Source organism: Capra hircus, chromosome 5 (assembly GCF_001704415.2).
Source record: "Capra hircus breed San Clemente chromosome 5, ASM170441v1, whole genome shotgun sequence".
NCBI lineage: Eukaryota > Metazoa > Chordata > Mammalia > Artiodactyla > Bovidae > Capra > Capra hircus.
In genome coordinates, this window is record NC_030812.1 from 69,650,511 (window position 1) to 69,675,728 (window position 25,218).

The 25,218-nt window shown below is 41.7% G+C and overlaps 1 protein-coding gene across 2 annotated transcripts; it reads right to left on the reverse strand.

The window, feature by feature from the left end:
- On the reverse strand, positions 311 to 24,867 carry PRDM4 (PR/SET domain 4). 2 transcript variants are annotated; one of them, XM_018048219.1, is made up of 12 exons: positions 24,424 to 24,607; positions 23,977 to 24,243; positions 19,362 to 19,495; positions 17,594 to 17,779; positions 15,218 to 16,012; positions 10,270 to 10,419; positions 9,194 to 9,312; positions 8,186 to 8,271; positions 7,143 to 7,270; positions 6,111 to 6,425; positions 4,831 to 4,999; positions 311 to 2,023 (listed from the first exon to the last, which is right to left on the reverse strand). In XM_018048219.1, the coding sequence occupies exons 2-12, from the start codon at positions 23,985 to 23,987 to the stop codon at positions 1,711 to 1,713; spliced, it is 2,406 nt and encodes an 801-aa protein (XP_017903708.1). In that variant the 5' UTR covers positions 23,988 to 24,243; positions 24,424 to 24,607; the 3' UTR covers positions 311 to 1,710. The 2 variants fall into 2 exon arrangements, with proteins under 2 accessions (XP_017903708.1, XP_017903709.1); XM_018048220.1 differs by having other exon boundaries at positions 314 to 2,023; positions 24,604 to 24,867.

Here is a 25,218-nt window from a genome sequence, read left to right on the forward strand (position 1 = left end):
TGTTGACAGCCACCTCTAACCAACACCACCTCACCCACTCCCTCAGCTGCAGACCTGTACTTCTGCATGGAGGCAGCAAAGAAGAGACACTACCTTAGGAAGGAAGAGGGCAGGGACAAGAGCTGGAGATGCAGGAAGCACGACTTGTCTAAGCACTGTACTGCACAAGCATTCTAAAATATAATTTCAAAGCTAAGGTACTTAGGAAATACTTTCTCCAACTTCTGATCTTAGAAAAACTCAAGCTGGACCTCATTTTCCTGTAAAAACTTCAATCCTCTCCTTCCACAAAATGAGATTACAAGAGGTATTGTGTTTTTTAAAAAGTTTTTATTTTAATCCTTCCTAGAGGAATATAGATTTGAATGAAATACATTCATTCCATAAATACATTAGCAGCAAAACCTTCTCACCAGAGTCCTCTCCACCCCAGCCCAGAGGTTGTGCCTTAGAGCAGGAGAGCATGTTCCATCAACCGTCAAATTCAGGATGTGTTTGCTTCTTGCTGAAAGCAGGCTATACATGAGAAAAACCAGATGACAGATCAGATGGGTAGGTGAATTAAGTTGGAACCCTGAAAATACATCCACGTGGTGACCATTTGACCTTCTGCACTTTCCAAATCCTTTGGAATCCACAGTGTTTAACTGATGAGGTCCTTCACCACAGACAACTGGGAGCGCCTAACCTTGCAAATGCACAAACATGTCTTCTCATTCTGAGTTGGCAACATTTTAATGGTGTCTTGATCCTTTTCAGAGAATAAGCCAGAGAGAAAGGATCATTCTCTCTTTCTTTCCATGGGCCAAGGTACCTCTCCGTCAGTTGGTCCACATGTCCTTGCTATCAGGAGACAACGCAGCAGGCATTACTTGGCTTGTTAGACCTCCAGATACTCTCTGTCCGGGTGCTGGAGGCTTCATTGGAGACAGAGACGTGTCGAAACCTTCAAAGATCTCTAAGGAACAGCGATCAGGTCTCTCAGCCCAGCTTCCATCAGAGCACATGACAGAATCACTCTGGACAGTGGCCCGGGCACCTCTCCTTTTCTTCTCTCCATCAGTGCCTGCTGCCTGGCTGCTCCTTCCTCACCTGCTCTCTAGGTACCTGTGAAATTCCGGGAAGCAAGATCTACCCTAAACTCCCCAGCAGCCAGGAGAGATGAAGGCAGACGGTGCTTTAAATCTGTGAGCCGCGGTCAGAGTAACAAGCTTACACTGTTACGTTCCAATCCATTCTGGGATGAGTTTAAGTCACAAGTCTGCATAAAACATAACACCAGAACCACAATCAGGATGACTGTGACACAGGGACCAAGTCAACGGTTGCTTACCAAATCAATGAGTTGGGAGAAAAACAAAATAATGAAAGAATTTAAAATAAATCTGATTTGTTGGGCAGAGGGCAGCTCTGATCAGGTATAAATGTTATCACCCAGATAATCATGTAAATAAAGAATAGATCTCAAAAGCTGACACCTGCCTCCCCATACACCACTTAAAAAGAGGTCACATGCTCTATTCTCAATCTTTTAAAAGTGTTTCATTAGGATACTCTTCTATAAGTGCTTTATCCATTCCCATTTAGTCTGTTTTGACTGTTGGCTGGAAGGAATCAAACTATTTTATATAAAAACCACTGTAGTGGATAACTGGTTATATGTTTTTCCCTTTTGCATTTTCCATCCGGAATAGTCAGCTTCTTTCTCTTCTATTTATGTGCAGAGAGAGAGTCATCTGCTGAATACACGGTACTGCCGATGCGACAGTCCTCTGTCCCCACCGAGTCCGCCAGCTCTTCCTCCTCCGAGTCATCTTCCTCCTCCTCCTCCTGTGCAGATGAGCTGGAGGTGGGCCCTTTGCAGGTTTTTAGGTGTCGGGTGAGATGATATTTGGTTAGATAAGCCTTTGTACATTTTTCACAGACATAATCCCGTTTTCCTTCATGTGAATTGAGATGTTTCTTTAAGTGATTTGTCCTCAAGAACAGCTTGTCACACTTGGGACACTTGATCTGGCGTTCTCTAAGAAGAACACAAGGAAAAAACAAAATAAAACATTTGATTTGGGGTTACAACTGAGGCACACACTTACTCTGCACAACCTCAAGACCTTTGTCTGAGAAACTCTACCCAACTAGAATCAAACTTCTCTATAGGAGATGCATCATATAGAACAGTCATAAGACATGTGTGCAGTTTAAACAGCACAGACTGATTTTGCCTGTTTTAGAATTCTAGGTAAACGGGATTGTACTGAATGTATCTCTTTTGTGTTTTTGCTTCTTTTTGAAACCCTATCACGTTGCTTCCATGGAAGCAACTTACAGGAGGCTACTTACAAATACACCACAGCTTGGTTGTGGCACTGGCTCTGTTGTTAATGGGTACTCTGGTGGTTTTGTTTTTTACCACTACAGGCAAGACTGCTATGTGAACATTTCTACACTGGTATGTGGGTCTGTTCCTCTAGGGCATATACTCAGGAGAGGCACAGGTGGATCCAAGGATATGTACACCTTCAATTTTACCACGATGATGCTAAGCTGTTTTCCAACGCTGTTGTATCAATATACAGGTCCATCCACAGCCATTTCAGAGCTCCTGTTGCCCGACATTCTTACTAACCAGAAGACTCAAATTTGAAAATGTCTGCCAACTGACCAACATAATGGTATCTAACTATAGTGTTAACAGTAGCCCCTACAAGTATCCAATTCAAGATGTCAGCAGCATCAAGGCTGGAGTAATAACCCTGGCCCAGACATCTTAGAGCTGACAAGAAACCTGGGGATCATACAGAGTACGAATTTTTAAACTTTTTTTTGAGCATCTGAATCCTGTGTCTTAATGAAAATCCAACATGTTAACAGATAAAATGGAGCACTCAACCCTGACTGAACCTTAGACCGACCTGGCGAGCTTTTTAAAAATACCAAGGCCAGGGCTCTGCCCTGATCAGCTAAATCAGAATCCCTGGAGGTGGGGCCTTGGCACCAGTCGCTGTTTCTCACATTTCCCAAGTGACTATCATGAGCAGTGTTAGGGGCTGAATACCTAAGCTGGTATGCTGATGCTTCCGCTCATAATGGAGGTGGGGACCTACGGTTTAGATGAGGTTATGAGGATGGGACCCCCATGACGGGGTTATGTCCTCAGAATAAGAGAAAGAGATCAGAGCTTGCTCACTCGCTCCTCCACCTGAACACATAACAAGAAGGCAGCCAGGAGGAAGGCCCTCATCAGAACCCAACCATGCTGGCACCCTGGTCTCAACTTTCAGATACCAGAAGTTTAAGAATATAAATTTCTTTTGTTTAAGCCACCACTCAGTCTACGGTATTTTGATGTGGCAGCTCAAGCTAATATAGGCAGCTAGATTAAATGACCCCAGCAAGCTCTTTCAGTTCCAACTATGTAAAACTATATATAAAATTTGATAATTAGTGTATCTAATTTCCAAAATTTCATACTAATAATGAACCCACTTAATGAAAACTTTGTTTTAAAAGGTCATTCTGAGAGTCGTGAATGTAGATCCAGACTCCTTTGGTATTTTAGTGTTTCAGGTTGCACTGTGATTACAAATCAGATAAAAGAGCAGATATGAAAACAAAATATTTATCTAAAACCCATGATAAGAATAAAGGTTCCATTTTTGATGTATTTCTAAATAAAATACAAGCTAATGTGCTCTCCCTCTTCTAACACTTGCTGACAGCGAAGGACTGCAGAATCTGCTCTTCTACGTGTCACTGTAACCGACACAAGCTGGACAATTAATTACAGCTGGATTCATGCAATAAATTCCTAACGGGCGGTCCAATATTTGGCCTTCTCCTCCTTCCACCCCCTTGTCCTGCTGCCAGAGTGGTCTCTATAAAACAGACATCTCACCATGACATTCTTTCCCTTAAAATCCTTAAATGCTTGTGCAAGAATGTGAATACATTTAACATCACTGAACTACACACTTAAAAAGGGTTAAGACAGAAAAATTTATGTGTTAAATGCCATAATGAAAATACACACATGCACACACACGCACAAAGAGTAGCTCCTGGTACATGGGGAAGAAAAATGCCCCTATGACTCTCCATTACTCCCAGAATGAAATTTAATTTTGAACTGGATAAAAGGCTCTTTATTGTTTGGCTGCTGCCTCCCTCTATTGCTCTCACATACATGGGATGCTCTCACTATAGAGAACCACTCTTATTTCACAGTGCTTTTAACATTCACGTTTCTACATACCCCATTTCGTCTGTCCAGAAGACTATTCCCTGAATAACTCTAATATACCTTAATACTTAGCTCCAACTACCAGGAGGCTTTCTCAGGATACTCGCAGACTGGGTGAGGTAGCCCTCTTCTATAGTCTTTCAGGATCCTACACTTACTCTAACATCTGCAACACGGCATGGCAATTACTTACTCTTCTGTTTCTTTTAATGGCCTCTGAGCTTTTTAAATCCAAGGACCATTCTCATCTTTGTATTTTCACCACTTAGCAAATTGCTGGACTTCAAGAAGGTACTTAAAAAATTCATTAATCACATGAAATTATGTTTCAAAAATATAAAAGAAAAAAGGAAAGAAAGAGAGTAGAAGTGAAAATGAGAAAACAAAGCAAGCACGTAAACTCTTCCGGGATAAACCAGAACCTTAGCTTTGGGACCTATGTGGTCAGAACACAGTCTAAGTCGTCAGAGAACACAGGCTGTGTGGAACACAGGAGACAGCTACAGGCGCCACGGCGGGAGACAGACGTGAGCCAGCACACACAAGCCCCCGTTCACTGCCCGAGCAGCGGTCAGCTACAGGTCACTCACTGCGTGTGGATGAGCACGTGCTGCTTGAGGTCCTGCCTCCGCATGAACAACTTGTCACAGTAGTCACACTTGAGGTTCTTCTCCCCGGTGTGGATGACCATGTGGGATTCCAGGTGAGCCTTCTGGGTGAAAGACTTGTCACACAAAGTACACCTGTAGTTCTTCTGACCTGCATATTAACCCGAATGGTCATACTGTGAATCAGAGTGACGCTCAGCATGAAGAGACACATTGTACAGGTATGTGGCAGGTGGGAATAAAACAGAATTGACTGGTAACTGGAACCTTACATTCTAGGACTGTCTACCTACAGCCACTCAGAACCACTGAATTATATGCTGCAACTAAAGCTAGTGAAGCTAACAAACCTGACCTATGACTGCTTACCTACACACACACTCTTTACTGTTTACAGCTAACACATGATACAAGTTCTGGGGGAAAAAAAAAATCACTTTTAACCCTAGTGCCTAACTTAATTCAATCGTTAAAAAAAAAAACTCAAGAATTCTAGTACTTGTCCATAAGCAAACATATTTTTATAACCTAAATTTTAGTTTTCTTTTTTAAATAAAATACATGTCTTCATAAACCAGGGATGAAATAAAGTCTTTTTAAGAATGCAGAAAAAAAGTTACTCTAAGTCAGGGGTTAGCAAACCTTTTCTTATAAGCCATTCCTAATCTTAAGGTCTGTGGGCCACACACACTCTGCTGGAACTACTCAGTCTTAATGCAAAAGGATAATGAAGAATTTTACCTTCAAAGCTTTGGAGAAAATGACCCAACTAAGAAAACCAAACTAAACCCATTATTGTTATAGTGCATATGATAAAAACTTACGTCTAAGAGAAAGGGTTTGGTGTGCATGGAGTTTAGAAAATAGAAACTCAATAAATTCTGGTGGTGTTCAACAAACAATATTCAAAGGACAGAAACTGGCTCTGGCTAGTGACAGGGGTGACCTCTAATAGTACGCTCTAGCTGTTTCTGAAGAATTACCTTCAGGTCCAAACACACAGATGAACTCCCTGATTATTAACTGCATTTTCCCAGTCACCTTCAAACTATGACTAGGCCACCTGGAAGATGGAGCAACTTCGTAATATTCTCTGAGGAGGCAGTTATTCCACACAATTCATGACCCAATGAAGTCCTCCTGTCAGCCAGCCGATTCTCTAACATCTGATCTCAACCCTATTTGCAAGACTTGTCTTGCTGCCACGCCCTTAGCAATTTCTAATTTTTCAAAATCCCACTTCATGGTCCAGGACAGCTTACCTGTGTGTATCTTGAGGTGGGTCCGCAGGTTGCTGGGATCACTGAAAGCCTTGCTACAAAAATCGCACTTGTGGGGCTTCATACCCATATGACCCATAAAGTGGACGTGAAGTTTGGAAGGAGAGATAAAAGCCTGGGGGCACATGGAGCACTTCCACTTCCTCTCTTTGCTATGGCTCGGCCCGTGGCTGCTGCTGTGGCCATGGCTAGGAAGATGGTTATGGATGTGGCTGCTCAGGTGGGCTTTGAACTCAGTATAGGAACTGCACTCCTTGCCACAGTTACAGAGATGCACATCTGGGTGTTCAGGAACACCTTAAAAATAAAATTACTCAATGTACTTACTTCAATTTTAAAACTCAAATTTTAAAACTTAGTGGTTGTTGCTTCTAATTTTCCCCTCTATCAAAATTTCCAGCTTGCCCACTACCTGTATAATTAAACAAATCTTGTTCAGTGCTCTAGTCCTAGCATCTCAAATAGTGTGTCAGGCACACAGGGAAAACCTGGTAAATACTAAACTATAAGGCATCTTCCTAGGCAAAAAAACTGAAGATTTTGTTACACACAAAATCTTATGTGTGTGCATGGCAGAAGTTTTACTACAGTGAAAAAGGACAGAGAACGCTTCTGACACAGACATCAGAAAGGGGACAGAGTGTCATCACTTGTCATTATGACACAGTGCAAAGAAAGAGACTATGAAGGTTAAATCAACTCACAGCATTGTCCTTTATGAACTTAAAACTGTAATGGTTCGAAAAGAAACTCAGGAACTTCAAATTCCCCAAATCAAAGTCCTAACACAAAGGTCATGCTGCCTGGCTGGTAAGGCTGCCTGGTTCTTCAGCATATGAAGAACTTCACAGATCTTAACACTTCTATCATAAGGTTAATATTCTGCTTTTACATACACAAAGGTATGTGATTTGCTTCTGCTTACACATAAAGCATTACCAAAACTATACTACTGACCCTTGGTATTTTTACTGTGTTAGATTCATGACAAACAAGTCTTATATATAAACTTACCAATCTGCTGAGCATAATCCCGACTGTAATAAAAAAGCAGTTCATTTTCAGGAGGGATATCTTGGGAGGTACAGAAGTAGATTTTTCCATCATGGGGATAAGCCACCAAATTCTGTTCTTCCCGATTCCTAGGTTAGCACATTTAACAAATCAAGCATATTAATTTTATCTTATTATTTATTTACTTAAAAATTTTTGGGGGGCCACACTGCAACGCTTGTGGAATCTCAGTTCCCCATCTAGGGAACGCCCAGCAAGCATATTAATTTTGAAATATATACTAAACACATCATATCCCTATAGTGAAATCTTATATGAAAACTTAGATGTACTATTTCTCTGGGTCATTTCTAATTACCTATACTACCTGTTAGGGTTAACTTGTTTATCACCTCATTGCTCTTTATAGTCAGAAACATTCTAGTCTACTGCTAGAAGAAAAGTAAGTAAAATGAAGCCTTAAAACACTATGACAAAGAAATAGACAGAATTAACACAGCAGCCTAAGGGGTTGATTGCATGTGTGCATGCTAAGTCACTTCAGTTGTGTCCAACTCTGTGCGGCCCTATAGACAGCAGCCCTCCAGGCTCCTCTGTCCATGGGGATTCTCCAGGCAAGAATACTGGAGAGGGTTATCATGCCCTCCTCCAGGGGATCTTTCTGATCCAGGGATCAAACCGGCATCTCTTATGTCGCCTGTACTGCCAGGTGAGTTCTTTACCACTAGCACCACCTGGGAAGCCCAAGGGGTTGACCAATAGCCAATATAAAGAAAAGGAACCTACCTGTAAATTCAATATAACTGCATCATTTTTTATTGCACTGGTAAATTGAACAAACTGCTCATAAAACAGGGATAATTTCTTATATTTTAATTTATAATCACTATTAGTCAACAACTACTGGGGTGAAGAAAATGAAAAGGCTTAGGCTTTAAGCTATGTTCAGATATCACCGTCATTGGATTCTTCAATTCATTCCTATTTTATTCAAAGTTTCCTACTGAAAAATATCCGAATCATAACTATTTCTTGCATCTCACCTGGCTTTGCGCACAAACATCATCCAATTACATTCATTTTCGTCAGTTGTAATGATGCAGAATTCTAGGACACCATTGTGGTATATCTGCCAACAGAAGGCAAACATACACATCAAATGAACTGACAAGTTCTACCAATAATCTCATTTACTTTGCAGTAGGTACCAGCTTTCCTAGTCAATGTAAAAATACATGGTTGTCTTCTCATATGTTTTTGTCATTTCACCAGTCACCCTATTTCCAGCAATAAAGACCACTAGAGGTCTACAGTTAGTGCTCAGTATACAGAATCATGTTGCTCTTGATTAGTCACATTTTGGCTTGACTGGAAAAGACATAAAATACTGTAGTTGTCTTCATTACCCACCACACAAACGGACATTAAGGTCAGAGAACCACCTCTTATTTTTTTCTCCAGTGAACCTAGCATTCCTGTGTTCTCGTCTGGACAACACAACTAAAGTCCCCAATGCCAGCGGCACTTCACCTCTCCAACTATCACAAGACCCATTTCCACCTTAATCCAGTGTCAACAAGCATCATCCCCAATCTACTAAAATTCTATATAAACATGTTATAGGAACAGGTGTGCATATCAGAAACTTAAGTTTTCAGCCCCTTTTATTAGAAAACTAGAGAAATAATCTTAGCTTCCAAGTCTAGAATTGTTTCCCAAGCTAAATATTTGAGGAATGCTTTAGCTGATTACAAAATAAGACTTTCAACATATAAACAAAGTCCAAAGCCTGAGCTGCCACAAGTAACAAAAATGAGTAGTCACTGGGTTACTAACAAAATGGAGACTAAAATAGTTTATCTTCTATATTCAATATCTGACATTTTGCTATGTACTATAATTTGGCTACCAAGAACAGAAAGTAGTATTTAATGACTGCTGGATGAATGGCACTGTATGAATCTTGGCTAAATTTGACTTTTACATCACTTTTAACTACTTCATTACTATAAAAGCATCCAAAAGTCACAGAAATTTTCAAAACCACTGACCTTCCAGATGTGATTAACCGCCTTGTCTGTCCATTCTGCTACTTCCATGGAGTGACTCTGCTGGCCAATGAGAGGCCCAAAGCAAGTCCGAACAGGGATGGTTTCTCCAGTCCACACACCTATCAGTGGAAGGACACCAACTACACAATCAATGATTTAAACATCTAATAGGATAGGGAAGACAGTAGCTTAACTCATGCAAAGTATTCTAGCACTCCTGAAAGGCAGGTATGCCTTATGGGTTCTAGTCTATAAATAAGGAACAAGTAATGAACAGATTAGACTGGGCTCAGAAGAAATATGCAGAGTAAGAAGCAGTATCAAATTCCTGAACCAATGTTTATACACAAGGAACCATGTCCGTCCAAGTTGATACATAAAAAGGACTAGACAACATCACTCTATTATAAAAAAGTAAAGCAATTACTACAAAATAAATCAAACTTCTAAGATCATTTGTGCTTAAAGCACTGCTCTTTATTATCTAAGTGGTTTAATGCTTTCAACTGACTGATGCCTAAGCTACACCTGAAAGAACAATGAGTCTAGTATCGTATTTTCAAAGAATGGCACAAAGATTCAGGTACCACGTTACATTCCAGTATGGATAAGCATACTGTGGCAGTCTATATTTCTTACTCTCTTTTCCTAAGGAGTATTAAGCAATTTATAAACATCTGATAGAAAGTCTTTTTGGTGATAAAAAGTTATAAGTGGTAAATTTTCCAGGTTTTATAAAAGAAACTAAGTTTCAAGGAGTGATTTGTCATGATAATTGACAGTGGATGATACAGCTGAAAATAAAAGCCAAGTCTTCAAAGATTCGGCCTTTGAGAAGGATTCTCTCCTCTATTCAATCCTGATCCTAAGAAAGGGGAACTTTTCCAATAACGTGTTCAACTTGACTTAGTGCTATCATCACTGGACAAGTATTCCATAAAAGGAGAAATATTCAGCCATAAACTGACTTTTGGATCAAGCAAGGAATCTCTAAATTATACACATCCACTTTTACAACTCTACCCTACAAAGGAAGAAGAGACTCTGATCAAGTTTTATGGTTCCCAGGGTCTTACCAACGTCTGCTCCCACCATTGACTGGCGGAGAACAAGCTGCTTTGGGAGAGAAAGCCTGGCTCTGCTCTCTATTGGAGTGTCAGGAACAAAAGTCACCGGTCCGTGATCCGGGCAGTCTGAGGGATAGGCTCGGTCACAGAGAGTGCACCCTGCAGATGACAAACGTGAGACATAAATGGGGCCAGCTCCAGCAGAGAGATCAATCACCACCTGCTTTATTTAAATGTGAATTATCAAAACGTAACCAGTATGACGCAAGGGTCTAGAAGAAATGCTCTGATCAAAGGGCCACTTTATTACACTTACAAGTATACCCACTCATATGCTTCTTCAGCAAGATTTGATTTTTTTTTAATACAACTGGACAAGTTTCCTATTCAGTGCATAGGAAAAACACTGATCAAAAAAATAACACTGCATTACCTCAAGAATCAAGTGTGTTATTTCTTACATCAAGTGGCTAAGTAATTCCTTCAAATATGATGTTCTGAAGTCGAAAAGATTCAGAGTCTCAAATTCTAAGAGGAAACTGAGCTGAAACGCTATTGGTGATGCAGTGCCAACACAGCACAACAGAGCGAGAGACGCTTACACCACCGCTCGCTCCTGCCTCACTGTTAACTGGCTGACCCCGTTTGGATGACAGGTTCTTAAGACAATATGCAGTCTGCTCTTTAGGACAGCAGGTAGGATCATACTCTTGCAGATGTATTTGCTTAACATTCTTAATTTCTAATTGTTCATATGGTCTTTCTTTTTGTATTGTCAAAAAAAAAAATGTTGACTTCATACACTGTTTTATGCTTACTGTAACTTCACGTTTACAAGCTCAGGAGTATCCTCCTTCTTCACAAATCTTTTGCTCTTTTACTTTCCTTTCTCCTTGATAAGGAGTAGTATTCATGACCCTATTTAGTCGATGACTGTTCAAATTTTCCAAATTCATTCACAAAATAGCTGTAATACATAGAACCACAGTCTTCTAGGTGCCTTTATTCCCCTAAACAACCTATTAGAAATTACCACTTAAATGGCGTAAAATATCAGTTAAAGTTTTCATATTTAGCCAAAGTAGCAATAATACATTACTTCTTCAGGTACTACTTGATTTAAAATTCTTTAAAATCAGACTAGAGATCCCCTATACTCTATGAGGACTTAATTCTCTGATGCTCCTAATTATAAACCATGTTAACTCTTCAAACAAAGGAGATTCAGATTTCATATGGCAAAAAGGGTCATAGGCTTCCTTCAAAGAGAATACCAATGGTGAATAAGTACACGTAAGATGCTGAACATCATTAGTTATTATGAAAATGCAAATTAAAACGATGAGATGCCATTTCATACCTACTATGATGGTTATGACCAACCTAGATAGCATATTCAAAAGCAGAGACATTACTTTGCCAACAAAGGTCCATCTAGTCAAGGCTATGGTTTTTCCTGTGGTCATGCATGGATGTGAGAGTTGGACTGTGAAAAAAGCTGAGCACTGAAGAATTGATGCTTTTGAACTGTGGTGTTGGAGAAGACTCTTGAGAGTCCCTTGGACTGCAAGGAGATCCAACCAGTCCATTCTAAAGGAGGTCAGTCTTGGGCGTTATTTGGAAGGACTGATGCTAAAGCTGAAACTCCAGTACTTTGGCCACCTCATGCGAAGAGTTGACTCATTGGAAAAGACTCTGATGCTGGGAGGAGAAGAGGACGACAGAGGATGAGATGGCTGGATGGCATCACCGACTCGATGGACGTGAGTTCGAGTGAACTCCAGGAGATGGTGATGGACAGGGAGGCCTGGCGTGGTGCAAATCATGGGGTTGCAAGGAGTTGGGACACGACTGAGCGACTGAACTGAACTGATGATGGCTATAAATATGTATATATTTTTTTACAAATAAAATTCAATTATTACTAGGAAAAAAAAGGAAATCTTGGCAAAGATGTAGAGAAACTAGAACCTTCATACACTGATGCTGGGAATATAAAATGGTGCAGCCACTTTCGCAAACAGTCTGGTGATTCCTCAAAAAGAGGAATTTCATTCCCTTATATATCCAAGAATTAAAAACATACGTTCATTCAAAAACTTTTACGTGAATGTTCATATAATAGTCAAAAAGGAAAAACAACAAAATGTTCATGAAAAATAAATGGATGAACAAAATGTGGTATATCCATACAATGGAATATTATTCTGATACATGCTATAACATGAATAAGCCATCACAACATTATGCTAAGGGAAAAAACCAGGCACAGCCATATACGTTAGGATTCCATTTATATGACATGTCTAGACTAAGCGAATCCATAGGTAAAGCAGTTTAGTGGTTACCTGAGAATGAGGAGCAGGGATGAGAGTAACTGCTAACAAGGTTTCTTTATGAAGTAACAAAAATTTTTGAATTAGATAGTAGTGATTGTTGTCACTACAACCTTGTCATTATACTAAAAACCACTGAAGTGTACACTTTTAAAATGTGTATGTGAATTACATTTCTTCTAAAAAACACTCAGAAGCAAGAGGTTCCACTTGCCCACTTGAAAAAGGATCAACAGGAGACTTCCCTGGCAGTCCAGTGGTTAAGACGCCAGGTTTTGACTGCAGGGGGCCCAGGTTTGATCCCTGGTCAGGGAACGAGGATCCCACATGACGCTAGATGTAGCACCCTTCCCGCAAAAGGATAAACAGACTGGCTTAAGCCACCTCTTACCTTCTCCTCAATTAATGACCATACATTAATTACAATCCTAAATTATTTTAAAATTATAAATTTGAGACTTTAAAGGGTTAACACGAAAGGTCTCCCCACTGCTTGGCTTCAGTAGCACCAGAAGCCTCCTCCAACTTTTCTGACCATCCTGTTCAACTTACTTTAGAAGCTCTTTCCCTGCCACTGTACCTTAGCATACCTAGCCTTGTCATTCCACACACTTAACTAGGACAGGATTTCGCCTCACTTCCATGGCTATGATTAACACCTTAATGCTGAGGATTCCTGAATATTTCCAAATAGATCTCTGAGCTCCAGATTAAAGTTCTCACTCGACATCTCTAGGTATCACTGGACACTGAAATCAACATGTCTAACACTGGACTCACCTACACTCATCAAAAACGAAACAAGGGACTTCCCTGGTGCCTGGAGGATAGGAATCTGCCTACCAGTGCAGGGGACACAGGTTTGATCCCTGATCCGGGAAGATTCCACATGCCTCGGAGCAACAAAGTCCATGGGCCCCATGCTCCACAAGAGAAGCCACAGTGAGTAGCCCACACACTGCAACCAAGAGTAGCCTTCACTGGCCACAACTAGAGAAAGACCTCACAAAGCAAGGAAGACCAAGCGCAGCCAAAAAAAAACCACCCCACCTCCATCATTCATTATCCTAAGGAATGGTCACTATCCACCTAGTTTCCCAGCCAGAAACCAGTAATTTCTCCTTAAACCTTCTCTCCTCCAACTTCACCCAATCAACAAGATCTATTGAGTTTTCTGTTAATATTTTCTACTTTTTCCATCATTCTCTATTCTAGACTGGAATACCATGACCTTGCATTTAAACTGTGGCATCGCCATCTTTACCTCTGCCACTAACAAGCCTGCTACCTTCACACCGCGGCAGAACCCCTATCCCAACCCTCCCTCCTCAAAATCCCTGTCTGCTCTTTGAAGACCCTCTGTGTTCTGGCTCCTACTTCTCTCATCATATGCCCTCTCCCCACCTGTTTTTTTTTCTGAGGCGGGGAGGGTTGTATTTTTTTGGTTGTACTGCACCACATGTAGGATTCCAGCCCTGTGAAATTGGAGAAGGAAATGGCAACACATTCCAGTGTTCTTGCCTGGAGAATCCCAGGGACGGGGGAGCCTGGTGGGCTGCCATCTCTGGCGTCACATAGAGTTGGACACGACTGAAGCGACTTAGCAGAACAGGGATCAAACTTGTGCCCCCCGCAGTGGAAGCTCAGAGTCCCAACCACTGGACCACCAGGGAAGTCCCTCCCCACCCGTGTTATGCTTCAGCAATTCTGAACCACTCATGATTCTTTCAGACTACAGCTGCCAGTTCCCACGGGTGACACTGTTCCTCCTGATTCTCCACTTTGGACACGTCTGCTCTTCAGGTCTGTGTTAACACATGCGTAGTCTTCCCTGCGCTTTCCAGAGTCTGGTGAGACGCTCCCAGCTCAGGCTCCGTTAGCACCATACACTTAATCCCATCCTTGCACTCAGTACACCATAACACAACAGCCTGTTCACTAGCCCGTGCCTCCCTTCGCACTGTAGGTTCCTTCAAGCCTCTTGCAGATTATTTCGTATGCTGCATCTAGTACAGAGGCTGGTGCTTACTAGCACTCAACATTTACTGCATGACTGAAGGGGTAGTGACACCAACAACTCGACAATTTTTATACTGCTTTTGTTACTGCTGCCCCATAAAAAGACTTTTACATGCCAAACTATGGCAATTTATATGCATTCTGAGTGAAAAAAAAAACAAAATTTCACTTGTATATCCTTACATTTTTCCACGGGGATGAAAAAGTACACATGATCTAATAAATTTGTCTTATGTAGAAAAAGCGCATGGCAGGTCACGCAGAACACCTTACTAAAATTTACTTATGTAATTAACTCTGTGAAATCTTGGGAAATATCTTAAGTATTACTAGGCTAAGCTTATCTGTAAAATACAGAAATGACTGTTTCCTTACTTCAGGAAGATGCTTTAAGAACCAACAGAATGTCTATATATCACTTGGCTTATCTGAGAAAAAGGCACCACATTAACACACAGGAAAATACATAGGCAAATAAAAGTTTCAAAGTCTATTTACTCTCTATACTCCCTTAATTAATACCTGACTTTGCGACTAAACCTATTAAGGATGATGACCCTTTCTACCAATATCTCCAAAAGAAAAAGGCTAAGCACACTCACAAATTGTAAACAAGGTTGCCATATTTTCCTTGTTTGAATTGGAGTCTTCCATTTGCAGTGAAGGTGGTACAAAAGAAAGACTGTCTGAAGAAACATCTACATGACCTGTCCCCATAGCAACCTCCTGGGTGATGGAGGAGACAGCCACAGGTTCTAGGCTTAGGCCAACTTCATGGAGGGAAACAGACTCTAGGGAGGCGAGGTTGTGTGAGGTAGAGAGTGCCACGCTTACAGAGTTGGTGCTCATGGCCACGGTGTGGATGGAGTCACTGAGGGCACTGTCAGACATCCCGTTGACCCGACTTGCAATGTGGTCTGTCTCCATGACCACAGGGAGCTCCAGGCCGTTCCCATGAATGGGTATCACACCACCATGTCCTACAGTTTCTGCTGCAAGGTTGTTGCTCACAGAGTCCACAGACAGAGGTTCATGACTTCTGGAGCCATTTGGGATTTGGGTATGCTCGCCTGCAACACCATCCATCGTCAGCTCTTCTGCCATTCCATCTGTAGAGATTGGGCTGGTGACCCTAGAGACGTTCTCCATGGTGATTGTTGTGTCCAAGGCCACCTCATGAGCATCAGTGGGATGAAGACTTTGGGCACCATGTGTGTTCACAGAGCGAGAGTCTATTGAAACAATGCCTGGCTCTAATCCAACATTTCCATTGGACTGATAGGGATCTAGTGCTGAAGGGTTATTGGCAATAGATAATGCTGTATTACCATCAACATTTATGGAGTTAGGGTGAATATACTGAGGAGGTGGTCTGTCAGCTAAATAAGACAAAATGCCTGGGAAAAAGGAAAAGATGAGATATCAGGAACTTTTCAGTATATTAAGAATTCCAAATGCTAAAAGCTATTTTACTTACAAATGCAACTAAAGTAAAATAAGCTATCTATTTCTTTGGTTCGATACATATATACTTTATAAATAGCAACATAATACACCATAATTCAGTTTTGTGAAACTCAAAAATCATAAAAATTAATGTTCCTTTGAAGTCACTAGAAATTAATCATTTCTGCCTTTAATAATATATCATGGTTGGAATTCCTGAGTCCCAAGATGCTGAAATTTGCTCTATAAGAGTTGAAAAGTCAAATCATTTAAAAGCAGATATTCCATGTGAAAAATAAAATTTAATTAAATATAACTAAATTTTTATTAAACTATCAAGAAACATTAGGGTCTATTCAAAATAAATCACAATTATACTTGCTTTATTAATACAGAAAAAATACTTTAACATTCCTGTTAATGAGTATGTGGTGAAATGGTACATGCTCCATCTCCAGTAGAAGCCAAAATTTCTAAAATGTCTTTGCAAAGTATTGAGTATATATAATAAAAAGCTCAAAAATATTCATATCCTCTTGCATAAGAAACTCCACTTACGGTAAACTTCCCTAAATGCATTTTGTAAATAATATACCCAAAGATATTTACAAAACAGTAATAAGCAAACTGGCAAAAAGTGTCCATCAATAAATACTGATATAATAAACCATGGAATAAAGTATCAGTAGAATATAATGTGTCATTAAAAAGGATAATTATGAAAACCATGTAGCAGCTGGGGAAAATATGTAAAAAGAGAGAAAAACATTAAGTGAAAAAAAGGGTATATAATCATATTGCAAGTACTACAGTTTTCATTATGGAAAACAGTAAAAACCCCTATACAAAAATAAAAGGTAGGATGGAAGTACACCATAAAGATGGATGATGGGACTATGAATAATTCCCCTCCCTCTTTATTTGCTGAATTTTCTGAAATGAGTATATAATATTTTAGAATAAAAATTCAGTAAACTTTATAATAAACAATGACACAATAGCAGGACATATGGTTGGTAGGAAATTACAATTGGATAATTATAAAAACTGAACCAATTATAAAACCTGAACCTAGAAGAGACAAGGGAAAAATTGTTTATGGGCCATTAAGAAATTAACCTTTGTCAAACTGCTATATTAATAATGTTATCTAAGTGGAGAAGTACATAAATACAATTTTTTCCCCACATAAATTAATATTTAACAGTGACAAAGAGAAAAAAACATCATTCAAGTCTTTGAGAACTGAAGTTAACAGTCGGCTGCTACAAGGACTTCCCAGATAGTCCTGTGGCTAAGACCCCACACTCCCAATGCAGGGGGGCCTGGGTTGGATCCCTGGTCAGGGAACTAATTCCACATGCTACAGCTAAGATTTTGCACACCGCACCTGAAGATCCCACATGTCCTGACAAAGATTGAAGATCCCAAGTGCCACAACTAAGACCCAGGGCATCTAAATAAATAACTAAAAACAAAAAAGGGTCGGATGTATTATTTCTCGTAAATTTCCAAATAACTGTAACACTTACCAGGTAAAATGGTTCTGAAGTAACTGCTCTCAAGGTGGGGGTAAGGTGGTGGAGGTAGGGTGTAGTTTCTTTCAGGTAACCCACACATCACCCCTCGATCCCCAATACCCATTGGGAGCATCAGAGACAAAGCAGAAGGTAGAGAGCTCAGGGAGGGACCCAGGTTTGGAATCGCCACTGGCAGGCCTACAAAAAAATTGTTTTCCTCAATTAAAAGTAAGTACTTTAAAATTCTGTGGTCACTGGCTAAAGGAAGGTTTTTGCAACAGGCAAAAATCTCACCCAGTAGCCCTTTACATCCCCAGATAGACAGTACTGGCAGACATCCACAGACAAGCCCTAAATTTAGTCCACAAGTCAGTTTTAAAATGCCAACTTGATCGTTCAGTTATCTGTATTGCTCTTGGGTACCAAAACATTTAACTACAATTTAAAACCTAATTTAAATACAATTTAAGAAAGCAAATTATTTAGACATAAAAAGAATGGGAAGAAAAATACACCAAATTTCAAAGAAATAAACTTCAGAGTGGTCTCTAAGTAGTGACAGTACAGATTTTTAAAAAATATTTTTTATTATACTTTCCATTTTATATGGTGAGAATGTATCACTTTTAAAAATTTTATAGATATGCTTCTACTTGGGGAAAAAACCTAGTTAAATGTAAAACTGTACATGTATATCTTGATATAATCTTTCACATATATGCTATACTTCATGATTTTTAATTTACACACGATATCCACCTTGGACTACATCTGTCCACACAATGCTGAAGTGACTCTGTGGCTTCCTATCATAATGAACTCACCGACTCAGGCAGTGCAGATTTGCACTATTTTTGCCAGTGGAAGTATTTTTAAACAGGTTTTTCCTCCTTAATAAGAGTGTCTACTAAATGAAATGCCTAAGAAATAAATAAATGAGTTAAGAACTAATAAATTTTTAAAAAATTTCTTTTGTGGACACTAAAAGAAATGTGAAGAGACCCTAATTTAGATGGATCTTATTTAACTGCTACCTTTTAGTAAGCAGGTAATTCTCTAGAGAGAACTATTTAAACTTGCAGATTTAAAATACTCTTAAGCATTAAGTCTTATTTTGATAAACAGAGTCCAATACATTACAATGTCAGAGACCCGCAAGAATCACTAGCTTACTGCTGTAAGACTCGAGAGCTTGCTTCTTTCCTATTTCAAGAGAAAGAAAAATTCAGCTAGGCAGATAAAAAGGTTTTAAACGTACAGTAATGGGGGAAAGTGAGCTCTCCCTACACTGTTATTCTGTCCGAGTACTGAGGCTCAGGGGAGTTCCATGTAGGCGCTCCCTCTCTGAGACCTCTTCGTTGACCACAATTCTAGGTCTGGCGCATTCGTGGCTTGTGCCACTTTCAGGTATGATAGAGAACAAAGCTGCATTTCTCATGTGTTCTAGGAAGAGTTAGTACAGTAATTCTTTCCTAATAACCCAGGGACAGAATGTTAAGGGCAAGAATAGATGAATGGGTAATCCTAGATAAAAACGCCAAGTCAACTACAGCTCTAGACAAAAGGGCACTAACTCAAGAACAGTACAACCAGGAAAACCTGTTAACCCTATCCCACCCACTAGAACTTCAGTACTCTACAAAAATTGCTACCACAGGTGAAACTGCCATTGACCTGCTGGGCTACTCCCATCCACTGTGAAAGGGGCTCTGACCCGTTCCATTTAGAAGGGTTAATGCAATTAAGTGTTGGAATTCAGTCCCTCTCTCTTACCACTCACCTGGAGCAGGGATGGGATTGTGAGTGGGTGAGGCAGCCAACCCCAGGTGACTCCCTGAGACTGGCAAGGCATTGCTCACAGAAGATGAAGTCAGCTGCTCCATCCCCACAGGACTCAAGTTCATTTCATTCATCCTAAGAAAGATTAGACACAACCAGTTATGCAAAAATTGCTTCAGTGACTCTGTTTAAGGTACTGAAGAACCTAAAACGATGGTGCAGAGATGCAATTTGATCAACTACAACTTCATTTCTATGCACACAGCTCTCCGATATTCTTTCACTGATAAGGAAATTCGGATTCAGAGATGTTAATTTGGCTGTCTTATAGCAGAAACAGGATTTAACTTAGGTGTGCCTTGTTCCACATATTAAGCATGCTATTTAAAGCAAAGTTTGCAATCCTTAAAGTACACTGGCAACAAGGCGTTTTTGTTTAATTCACCTGTTTTTCTTTCACAGTATCTAGTTTCTCCAACTGGTTTATTACTTGAAACCAGGACTTGTTTTAACTTACTCAAAGAATTATTAACTCTTTTCACCAGAAGTTAAAAGTGATACTAGGTCTGAATTAGACTGCAAACAGTGTGAAGAAGCACCGTATCTTCTCCATGGATCAGCATTTTATTAAAACTCTGTATAGATACCTTAGTAATTAATCAATAATCTTAGTAAAATCCTCCACGTAACAAGGTTCATTACATAAGCTAGATACTTTATAAAAACACTACTTCATATTAGCTCACTAATTCTTCAAAATAAGGGAATCGAGGAAATTGAGGCTCAAAGAGGGCTTATCATACACCCCAAATCACAGAGCAATTAAATGGAAGAACACAGATCATGCTGCAAAACACTGTCAAAAAGCTTTTCAATACATCAAACTTTTTAAAATCTACAGGCCATTTTCAGCAAGCTGAAGAATCTGAGGACTGCCTTTTCTATGCAATCCATCTTGCACTGCCATGAGCAGTATCATTAGAGTAACAGGAACACTGAATAAGACCCTACTGGAGGTTATCAGTATTAGTTCCTATGTCGGAATTTAAAGACTGTTAAAAAAAAAAAAAAAGAATTTAGAGACTGCCACATCATAAACAATTTCAAGAGGCCAGCCAACAGGTTATCCAAAGAAGGTCACCCGGAACCTCCAATCCTTATACTGAATATCACAGTGATGCAAGGTCTTATGTGTGTGCCTAAGTACTTGGGAGAAGTGAAGAACAGGAAGGGGACAAATAGATCTACACACTCCTTAGCAGTGAAAACAAAATTTAATAGGTTTTTAACCTGAAAAATGGCTACATCAGCTATGAATCAACATGAAAATAATTATAACTAACACTGATTACTCCCTTACTATAGGTGTTAGACACTGGGCTAAGTGATATCATGTAATGATCTCACCTAATCCTTATAACTGGGCTTCCCTTGGTGGCTCAGTGGTGAGTAATCCACCTAGCAATGCAGGAGACCGGGGTTCTATCCCTGGATCGGGAAGATCCCCTGGAGAAAGAAATGGCAAGCCACTCCAGTCAGTATTCTGTTTGGGAAATCCCATGTACAGAGGAGGCTGGCAGGCTATAGTCCATGGGGTTTCAAAAGAGTTGGACAGGACTGAGGGACTAAAACAACAGTAACAACAATCCTTATAACTACTGTGGGTAGGTATTATTCTTAATCCATTTTAGAGATGAGGAAACTGAGACTCAGACCAAGAAACTTAACCCAAATTACATTAACTAGTAAGTGGCAGATTTAACTCCAGATCTGCCTAATTTACAGAAGTCACAGAATTGGCATTTAAATCCAGGTTCACCTAATTTAAGAGAGCCAACCTCTTAACTAAGATAATTACAATAAAAGAACTGGTTTGCCTTTGACAGTCAGTTCCAACACTCAGGATCTGTGTGTTTACACAGTGGAGTATGCTTAATGTCTGACATAAACCTGCTGCTGCTGCTAAGTCACATCAGTCGTGTCCGAATCTGTGCGACCCCATAGACGGCAGCCTACCAGGCTCCTCCGTCCCTGGGATTCTCCAGGCAAGAACACAGGAGTGGGTGGCCCTTTCCTTCTCCAATGCATGAAAGTGAAAAGTGAAAGTGAAGTCACTCAGTCGTGTCCGACTCTTCTCGACCCCATGGACTGCAGCCCACCAGGCTCTTCCATCCATGGGATTCTCCAGGCAAGAGTACTGGAGTGGGGTGCCATCGCCTTCTCCAGACATAAACCTATTCCTGCATTATTCCATATTTACAGAACTTCAACTTTACCCCAGGCCAGGTATCTCATAAACCTAAGCTCCCAGACATTAATTAAGTGTACAAAGCTAACTGAGGACAGTACCCTGTACAGAGTAGGCACTCTGATTTGGATGAAGCAATGCAAACTCATTCTTACTAGAAAGACAACTAGAATCTCATGAGCAAACGAGGTGCTCCTTATTAAGGATGGCACATTAATAAGTTATTTAATTATGCTATACAAGGAAGATCCCACATGCTGCTGGGCAACTGAACCTATCTGTCTCAACTACTGAGCCCGCATACTTTATAGCCTGTGCTCCGCAGCAAGAGCAGCTCCAGCAATGAGAAGCCCATGCACCACAACCAGAGTAGCTCCCGCTCACTGCAACTACAGAAGGCCCGCATGCAGCAACCAAGACCCAGCACAGGAAGGAAGGGGAAGGAAAGGAATGTAGGAATTCCCTGGTGGTCCAGAGGTTGGGGCTCTGTGCTTCTACTGCAGGGGCCATGGGTTTGATTCCTGGTGAGAACCAAGATTCTGCATGCCACGAGGAGAGGCAAAAAAAATTCAAAAATTAAAAATAAAAGAAGTGGCTTGACAGAAAACAACAAAATTCTGTAAAGCAATTATCCTTCAATTAAAAAAATAATTTAAAAAAGTGCAAAACTCTGTACAGCCTAAAGACACCATAGCTACCATAAATTTGAAAGTTTCTGGGTTTGGAGTGGTTTAAAACAGACTTCTCCTGTAACTTTTTATAGCTACAAACATTAAAACTTTACAATTAGTAGAGCAAGAATGACCTATAAAAAAAGGATTACAGTAATTCTTTGAAGTACAATTAAAAGCTTCCCTGGTGGCTTTCAAGGTAAAGAGTCTGCCTGGACTGCAGGAGACCCGAGTTCGATCCCTGGGTCAGGAAGATCCCCTGGAGAGAGAAATGGCAACTGACTCCAGCATTCTTGCCTTGAAAATCCCATGAACGGAGTTGCCTGGCAGGCTACAATCCACGTAGTCGCAAAGAGTCGGACACAACTGAGCAACTTTAACATACATACAATTAAGTCTGTAGCTTCAAACTCTATACTGAAAATTCCTGAGTATTAATCCATACACATAATCTCAAGATAAAAATCAAAATGGTGTTTCTAGGCTGACTCTTAGACCTTCTCAAACCAGTTCAAACCAGAGTTAATGTGAGGCTCAGCAGATTTCTGCTTTGTTGTGAGTCACCAAAATGTGATGATCTCAGCAGCCATAAACCAAAGGTAACTAGTATCCCACAGAGAGAAAGCAGATGAAAGGAATTTACAATAGGATCCTCCTAAGACACTCTCATTCCAATGTGCAATTCTATCCTAGCTACTTTTCTTATATGGGATTCTAGGAAGCAATGCTGGGAGAAGGGCCAGAATCAAGATACTGTACTAAGCTCGAAATTCTTCCCTACGTATATTCGTTGTAGAATCATTCCCTTCATCTTCTCTAGTTTACATGACCTATGTATGACCCATGGGGCTTCCCTGGTGGGTCAGACAGTAAAGAATCTATCTGCCTCCAATACAGGAGACCTGGGTTCAATCACTGGGTCGGGAAGATCCCCTGGAGAAGGAAATGGCTACCCGCTCCAGTATTCTTGTCTAGAGAATTCCATTGACAGAGGAGCCTGGCGGGCTACAGTCCATGGGGTTGCAAAGAGTCCGACACAACTGAGCACACACACAAATATGAACCATTCGCTGATCTTATTAACTTTTTGTTAGAATGACATGTAAGAATCTAACTGAAATGCAGCCACTTTGCAAATGCAATGGACAATTTTCAGTAATTCGGGTGAATTTTTAAAATCTTCCTATCCTCAACAGCCTATGAAAGAGCCCTTAAAGAACAGTCAAATGTAACTCTGTGGCACATTTCTATACTGTAGGGTATAGTACTTTCGACATTAACATGAAGGCTGAAGAATTAAGAACTTAATTTCTCTCCATTACCAGCCAAGCCAGATGGTAACCAGCAAAATTCAAGGTGAAACATGGTGATAAGCTAAAAATACACCTCGAAACTCAGATTCAAATATTAACTAAAGGCGCAAATAACTCAAAGGCAAGGATGAAGATGCACAACAAGCCAACAATCAACGTGTGGCTATCCGGAACAACTACTCACATGCGGCGCAAATCAAGCCTAATCAGAGTATATTCAACCCAATACTGGTTCCTCGACTTCCTGTTCCCTTTCGGACAAATCCATTTGCAAATCGCACCTGTAACCTGCCCAACGGCACCAAAAACAAAGGCATTCTGAAGTCTTATTTGCTACATGTTTTCCAAACACGTCACCAGCGGTCGGCCCACTAAGCTACTCACCTGTGATGCATCTGCTGGGGGCCAAGGGTCAGAGAAAAGTGCACACGGGTGGCGGGGAACCGGCATCAGGGTTTGCGTTCCAAGGTCACGTGCTATCGCATCTTGCTTACAACCGCTGCACAAACGCGGCCACTCGTCCCCGGGGCCGCCCGGGCCCGCCCAACTTCTCCCGAGGGTCGGCGGCCGCGCACCCTGCCGCGAGATGGGGCATGCCAGGGGACACCCGGGGCCTTTCCTTCAGAAGCTTCGGGAGGGGGGCTGCCCGACCTGAGGGAGAGGACAAGGGCGGTCACCCAAACGTGGGGAGGATGCAGCCCCCGTCCTCCGCCGCCGGAGAGCCTGGGCCTGCGGACACCGCCTCTCAAGGGCGGCCAAGTCGCCCGCCCGCCGGCCTGGGGCTCGCAGGCCGCCCTCGCCCCGCCCCGGCCGGGCCCGCGCGCAGCCCACCTGCCAGCCGCGCGGGGGGGCGCGCGCGCCTGCCCCGCCGCTTTGTTCCTCATCCGGGCAGAGCTCGCCTCGGGGCCCTCCCCGCCCGCACGACCCCCGCGCCCCGGGGGCCGCTCGCCTAACGTTTCCCGCCCGACCCGACCCGGCCCGGCCCAGCTCGCGGTCTGCTCAGGGCCGCACCCTCCAAGCCGCGTTTCCGGCTCCTCAGCCACTCTCGGCGCCTGCCGCTCCGCCCCTCGTGCGTGCGCCCCTCCCCGCCACGGCCCGCAAGCGGCGCCCGCGCGCTCACTCCTCCTCCTCTGGCCCATCCCCCCACCCCCGCGCTTGCGCGCGGTGGGGACCCTGGCCGGAGGGGGCGGGCCGTGAGAGGCTCGGCCTGGAGCGCCGCGTCTCAGTCCGGCCCGGTCAAATCGATCGCCGAGCAATCGACCCCGTTGCTAAGCAACCAGGCCTGGCCTGAGCCCTGGGAACCGATTCTGAGTCGCCAAAATCCCGCAGACTTTGGGTTTCGGTCTTCATGGCATCCTTCAGTTAGGAAACCGTCGGTTCACGCAAGCCTACAAGATTTGAAATAAGGGACTTAACCAGCTTTGTTGGCGGTGTTGTCCAGGAGGAATTGGGATTGTATCCAAAATATTTGTCACCACAAGTTACACCTGAAGGTCTCTCAGTTTCCCTGCTTGAAGTCATATAGGGTGGTTTTGGGGATTTTTGTACAGATTACCTTTCCATTCGCTCTTTGCCATTCTTTCCCTACTGCAAGCCAGGCATTATGCTAAACCCTAGGGATACTGA